General features: G+C 46.0%; 1 protein-coding gene across 1 annotated transcript; it reads right to left on the bottom strand.

Annotated features, from left to right (window-relative positions):
• Positions 1–4550: 4550 nt before the first annotated feature.
• Positions 4551–5769, bottom strand: LOC119301711 (WRKY transcription factor WRKY76-like). The gene is made up of 3 exons (XM_037578695.1): positions 5552–5769; positions 5126–5470; positions 4551–5036 (listed from the first exon to the last, which is right to left on the bottom strand). The coding sequence occupies exons 1-3, from the start codon at positions 5714–5716 to the stop codon at positions 4551–4553; spliced, it is 996 nt and encodes a 331-aa protein (XP_037434592.1). The 5' UTR covers positions 5717–5769.
• Between the last annotated feature and the right edge of the window lie 741 nt (positions 5770–6510).

Raw genomic sequence — 6510 nt, 5'->3', positions numbered from 1 at the left:
TGGACTCGTTACATATGCTTGTGCCCTATGCATAACATTCATAGCTCACGAGACGAGCAGTTGATGCCTCATCCAATGCTTCTCTCGAACAGAGGCGGATCTAATGAGGATGTCATGGGTGCCATGGTACCCCCCCCCTCCTAAATTGTAATATAAATTTGACTATGTACTTAAAACTAAAAAATGAACAATTTGATGTTATTTTAAGACTAGTTGTAGAGATTATGATGATTTTAGACTAAACTATACTATATTTATTGTAAATCTTGGACACCGACACCCCTAAAGCCGAGATTCTAGGCCCGGAAGTGCTCCCAATACGTAAAATGTCATCCATGCTTAGTATGAAAATGTCACTAATAGACTTTTGACCTCTATATAAGAATTTATAATGCAATGTTCTCTCAAACTAACTGTGTGGCTATTGAGTTGATGCAACAACAAAAAATATATAGATGCTGCATTATGGCGACTCTGTGTTTGCGCACAACCTCTAAAACATTATGAAGTGCGCTCCATATGCTCTATATATGAAGACTGTGCGCACATCCTCGCAACCTTTCAAATATTATGGAGAACACTCCATATACATTATGGATGACGTGGATATGATGACTCTCATAGAGTTGTTGTAAGCGCTCATCTAAAGAACCACCCTTGCCAACACCAAGGGGTGTGGTTTTATTTTATTTTCCCCTTTCTTTCTCTTCAAGGCAGAAGACATTTTTCATTTTCAAGTCAAGGTGTGTACACATTAATTGCGTACGTAAGTGCTAACTACAATTACCACGTGCAAGTTGCTTAATTAACCATGACTAGATCTTGACCCAGCTGTGACATGCGCTTGTTTATAACAAACTGTGACTTTTCTTTGCTTTTTCATTTGAATTTGTTATCACCTTGCATGTAATCCCAGATGACGTGTCCCAACCGCCTTTAAAGGGTCCGTCATCCCTGCCCGAGAGCTTTTGCATAGGCGCCCAATCTGAGTTATGCATCCTACCACCAATATAAATTTTTACCTTTTCTAAGATTCATAAATTCTATCGTTTAACTGTTTTATCCGTCCCGCAACATGTGAAGTTAAGATTTGGGTTTTGTAGCGTGGTCTCCTTAACCTCTAACCCTTCTGGTACGATGAAGATTCTTTGGGGGTACGTAATGGGTAGATAATTTAATTGGTTCACCCAATGATAGGATATATGATATGATTGGATTGGATGACTACAACGACTTGACGCACCAACTTTTCTTAATGCCACAAACCACTAGGATTATTAAGCATAAGCCTTTTCTTGATGAATTCTCTATTCATGTATGCATGTGGTCGTCTCTTGAGGAGGAATCCTTCACATGAGTATGACATAAGCCATTATTGGTGAGTGACATCAGAAATTTGAGCACTGGGTGAAGCCGGATTAGTTCTCATTAGATTAGCTTCCTTCATTCTACCTCTTGTGACCAGTAACTGCATATGAAAGACTGATGATAGACCAAGTGTCCGCCTAGTTTGCAAAATAAAGTTTGATATTTTGAATACCATTCTCAACTAGTTATGGTCTGGCCGGAGAGATGACATGCACATAAGCATGACAAAGATGTCAGATGGAGGAGATACATCATGAGTTAGGATCCAGAACCAAACATATTTGACACTAGTCTAACAAATAAATGCACCATAGGATAGTTAAAATAAACTTGACAAAACAGTTAGGCTAGATAGGTTTTTTTCAGTAATGCTGAAAACGTTCGACTGACGGCTTTGATCTTATTGTATAATGTTTCTTTACTACACGAAAAGTAGCACCGTAATTATGTCTCAAGGATGTAGGAGAGGATCGCTGAATCTCATCAACAAGTATTGTGTTCCTGTCAAGATTTTGCAATGATTTAATCATGTAAATTCTAACAAGTACTTAAAGTGAGTTGTGTATTTTTGGTCATGGTGTGGATGATCTAGACAATGCAATGGACGGAGACAACAACATAAAGGAGACCAGTGTATTCCAAAGTACTACGCTTCATAGGAAATTTAGGGGCTGTTTGGTTTCCAGCCACATATTGCCACATTTTGCCACATCTCACCTTAGACAAATTTGACCAAGTTAGGTGGGTGTTTGGTTCTAGCCACACCTAAGATAAGATTTTTTTTATTAGCAGTGAACCCCACATGTCATAGACACAAAAAGTATGGCAAGATTCCCTTAGGCAAGCCAAAGTGGGTCTAACAATTTAAGCAACTCAAGTTAGGCAAGTGTGGCAAGTGTGGCAAAAATAATATGGCAACATAAGACAAACATAGTCACAATCCAAACAGCCCCTTAGCATGTAACCTCTTGAAATAAAATCATTTTTTTTTGTGAATCAATCAAACAAACTCAATCCTTTACGATTCAAATGGACATGATCTTGTGTTTTTACAATCCTACAAATCAAAGAGGCCCATAATTGTGCTGCATTGCATTCATGAGTAGGTGCTTGGTCCCAAGGACGCTAAGTACATCGTGTCATGTCGACAAGTTCGTTTACTCATGTTTCTAGTCACCCCTAGCCCTACCTTGCCGAGCCACCTCCCATGAAGCACCTGACCGCGGTCCTTTGAGAGGCTGATGTGGTTGTCACACCGACAAGGTACACCAACACCCACCTCCTCCTCCCCCTCCCCCCGATGGGTTATACATGGACAGGTTGCGCTCCTGCGCTCTACACATCGCGTTCTGCTACACTTCGACTACATGCAAACATTGTCTTGTGCCTGTCTTCTCCACTTTGCTAACCATGCATCAGTGACACCCCCCCCTAAATATATTTTTTTGTAATATATATGTTACAAATTTTAGATATATCCTACCAGATTTTCCATATTCACAACCTCCAAACTTACTGGAGTGCACCCTTAAAAAACTGGAGGGTGCAGAACATATGTACAAACTCATATTTGTCACATCCTAGCCCTGAAAAATTACGCCTGTCACATTTATTTTTGTTGGCATTTGTTCAAAATTTCTACTTTTCTTTGGCATTGATTTTTTGCAAATCTTAGGTTGGATCAACATCAAATACTTGAAAGTAGTTAACTCACATATATAGTGGCAAAATCTACATGATGGTGCATGTTCATAGTGGCATTTTTAGACTAAGGAAAATAACAAGAAGCAATTTTCAGACACTATTGGACTACATGAATATATACGCAATATCATTACTCGACATTGCTAACTACAATGACCTTCGAACCGACAATGGCTAGTTAGAGTTGGAGTCCAACGCCTCACTGGTGGCACATGCCTTCGAACTTGGTCTCACGGGCGACATCAATGCACGACTTCTGGAAGGCTTAGCGCCGCTCGAGTTGGCAGGTGGTGGCACAGTCAGCAATCTTCTAGATGGACCTCTCCCTCGCGAGCTCTAACTCCAGTTGCTCCTCTGCCACAAGTGTGTAGCGAGCGTCATCATCATGGATGGATTGCTCAAGCACCAAGGCTAGTTGGTGTTGCTTGTTCATGTTGATGAGGAGGGGGATGGGAAGGGGTTGAGCTCGATAATGCCGGAGTCAAAGTCAGCCTCAAAATCCAATATGTCAGAGTTGAGGACATGGACTACTAAATCACAAGTTCTCTAAACTCCAAGGACAAGGGGGGAGGACAGCCACCCATCGGCGTGGGTCCCAAGGATGAGGCTATGGTGATGTGGGAAAATGAAGCACCGCCGGCCAACGCCACCTGTGACGACACGAGGCGGCTCAACTAGTCCATGGCGTGGCAAGGATGGGTTACGTTAGCGTTGAATTTAGGGACGAGGTGGGGAGGAAACGATGTGCCCTAAGACGTGTCGCAGCCGAGTCTTTATAGCCGCGGGCGGCGAGAAACAAGGGTGACATGAAACGAAGGGAGCGGGCTGGAGTGTTTTTTTACCCGTCTAGTCTTCGTATCGGCGATGGTCATTATGTACGAAGGGGGTGTTATCGACTCTACTAGAGTTAATCTTGGAATTACTATTAGAAGATGTGATATTTTGATGTTGAATATGGCGTTTCGGTGCACAGGAGCATCTGCTTCTGTGGATGAACAATAAAATGAAAAAATACAGCAAAACATATATTGTTTTTTGGCACCAATGGTGCACAAGTTCTAGGTGTGCGAAACTTCATGGCGATATGACATCACAAGAGCTCTCGACAAAAATAAATCAAAGTCTTAAGAAATGTTCAATTTTTTTATTTTGAAGGACCGATTTTGTTTTTTCTGCCCCAAGCTCCCCAATGTCATATTGTCATTCAGTTTTGCACGCGCATAGAAAATTTGTTCATCTTTGATGTATGAAAATTTTAGATTTTTTTGCTATTTTATTGGAATTTAGTGTCTACCCGTAAGCCGATGAGCTTGTGATCAGCCATGGCCTATGGGTTTTAATATATTGTAAAAATGTCTGTAATCGAATTCAATGTTGTACTAGATGAAATTTTGTACTACTACGTCAGCCTTTAGTGTTCCAAATGCTACAAAATTAGGAAGTTTCTGAAGTTCGCGTAGTCTCTATAATTAGTTATGCTAATAATCCGGCAGCTTCCGCAGGATCGCCGCGGCGAGTGCGTCGGTGAACTTTTGGTCGCCGGTGAGCTCGCGGGCCATCTGCTCCACCAACGCCCTCTGGAATTCTGGCGACGCGACCTCCCGGCACACCTTCTTCATGTCCGGCTGCGCCTCCCCCGCATCCAAGACCTGCACGCCTCCCCCGTTCTTGGTGAGGTCCAGCGTGATGGTCGGGCCGGAGGAGTTGATGGAGATGGAGCACGGCACCGAGCCGCCGCCCTGCGTGGTGCAGCCCGGCAGCTCGCCGGCCCGCGTGGGGCGCGGGTGGTTGTGCTCGCCCTCGTACGTCGCCTCCACCACCGAGCTGTCCTCCGCGCTCCTCTGCACCTTCTTCTTGACAGGGCAGGAAGGCGCGAAGGCGCATCGGAAGTAGGCCCTTGGGGACGGGTTGTCCCGTGTCACCTTCTGCCCGTACTTCCGCCATTGATACCCATCTTTCACCACCTACAGATGCCACCACTTCCATTAATACTTTGATCGGTGGACGATCCATTGGGGTTTGGACTGCGTTTGATGATCAATTTGACACTTACGAGGCTCGTGTCCGATGGGTCGATCCTGGTGCAGACCTTCTTGACCTTGATTCTCCGGCAAGTGCCGTTGCTCAGCGGGCTGTCCACATCGACATGCTCGGCCTCGCCCGTGCCTACGTTCCTGTTGCTAATTTCCACATCGCAAGAATGCGAGGCGTCCATGCTGTCCCGGCTCCTCTTTCTCCCCGCCGGCGGCGTGGGCGACCCGGCCGTGCTGGCGGGCTGCTGGCCCTCGCCGTCGGGGCTCTGGCGCGCGACCTTGTTGCCGTAAAGGTAGGCGATCATCTCCGTGAGCCTCGGGTTCTCCTCGCTCACCTGCGTCAGCTTCGCCTCCAGGATCTTAGCCTGGAAATTGGCACGGTCAGGTCAGCACCTCGTTGAGGCAATGCACGAGACGGAGTGGGAAAGGATCGGGCGGGTAAGTACCTCGTCGTTGGTCATGGAAGGTGCTCTGCTACAGGCCGAGCTAGCAATGCCGGCTTCGGTTCTGCTTCCGGTGCACCTCGCCAGAGACGGCTCGCGGTCCATGGGACGGCCGACCATGAGGTCGAGGCAGACCGGCGCCGTGTCCATGGTCCAGAAGCAACACATGCACGCCCCTGCGACTGTTCTGGTCGGAGGTAGGAGAATCAAGCACGAGCAGAGGACACTTGAATGCTTTGAGAACTGGCAATGGGCGCGGGCGATATATATAGCGGGGGATTTGGGGGACACGCTGGATTGCGACGTGAGACATCGGCGACGCAGCTGGAGAGAGCGGTAGCGGTGGTCTGGTCTGGCCGGCTCGTCCATTGGATCTGCAGCCTGAGGTCACGCTGTATCGCCTCCGGTTACGTCATCCATTATTGAAGGGGGCGAGGTCACGATTCGCGTCATGGCTGACGGACCAAGCTGCAGAATAGTACGTACTAGTACTGCCATTAATGAAGTCGGCCTCGCGGTCCTGGGATGAATCTGGTGCAGGAGTACTATGCACCAAATCACATGGATTGAGATGCGCGTACCATGCGATCACACTTGGAGATGCGTGTGAGAGAAAAAGAGTACTCCATCCATCCAAATTCCATCCCCGGCCGGCATGTTTTCCACGAGATGGATGCCAAAGCTCGAGCCCTAGAAAAAGAACATCTATCTTTTGTCAACGGAAAAGTGCGCTACTTTCTCTACAGCTCCGGGAGAGTTATTAGTCAGAGCGAACGGGCCTTAATTTGAATGACCTGTTGTTCAGATTGTTTTTGTGCCGAGAGAACGGAGGAAGAAAGTTGTACGGAACACTATTTTTGTAACAATTATTATACAGTTGATCATGTTGAATTTTTTTTTATTTTGGCGAAAGATTCAGTTGATTCTCTTGTCACGCCTGACCTGTGCAGTACTACCTTGCA

This window comes from Triticum dicoccoides, chromosome 5A, assembly GCF_002162155.2.
Source record: "Triticum dicoccoides isolate Atlit2015 ecotype Zavitan chromosome 5A, WEW_v2.0, whole genome shotgun sequence".
Lineage (NCBI taxonomy): Eukaryota > Viridiplantae > Streptophyta > Magnoliopsida > Poales > Poaceae > Triticum > Triticum dicoccoides.
The sequence above is the reverse complement of the archived record's forward strand: the minus strand, read 5'-3'. Positions and strand labels throughout refer to the sequence as shown.

What these genes read in the sequence shown, in the direction of transcription:
- LOC119301711 (XM_037578695.1), bottom strand. Translation starts at nt 5,716, where the DNA reads ATGTGTTGCTTCTGGACCATGGACACGGCGCCGGTCTGCCTCGACCTC. An exon ending in CTTCCATGACCAACGACGAG is followed by an intron (nt 5,471 to 5,551) that starts GTACTTACCCGC and finishes GCCAATTTCCAG; the next exon opens with GCTAAGATCCTGGAGGCGAA. An exon ending in ACCCATCGGACACGAGCCTC is followed by an intron (nt 5,037 to 5,125) that starts GTAAGTGTCAAA and finishes TGGCATCTGTAG; the next exon opens with GTGGTGAAAGATGGGTATCA.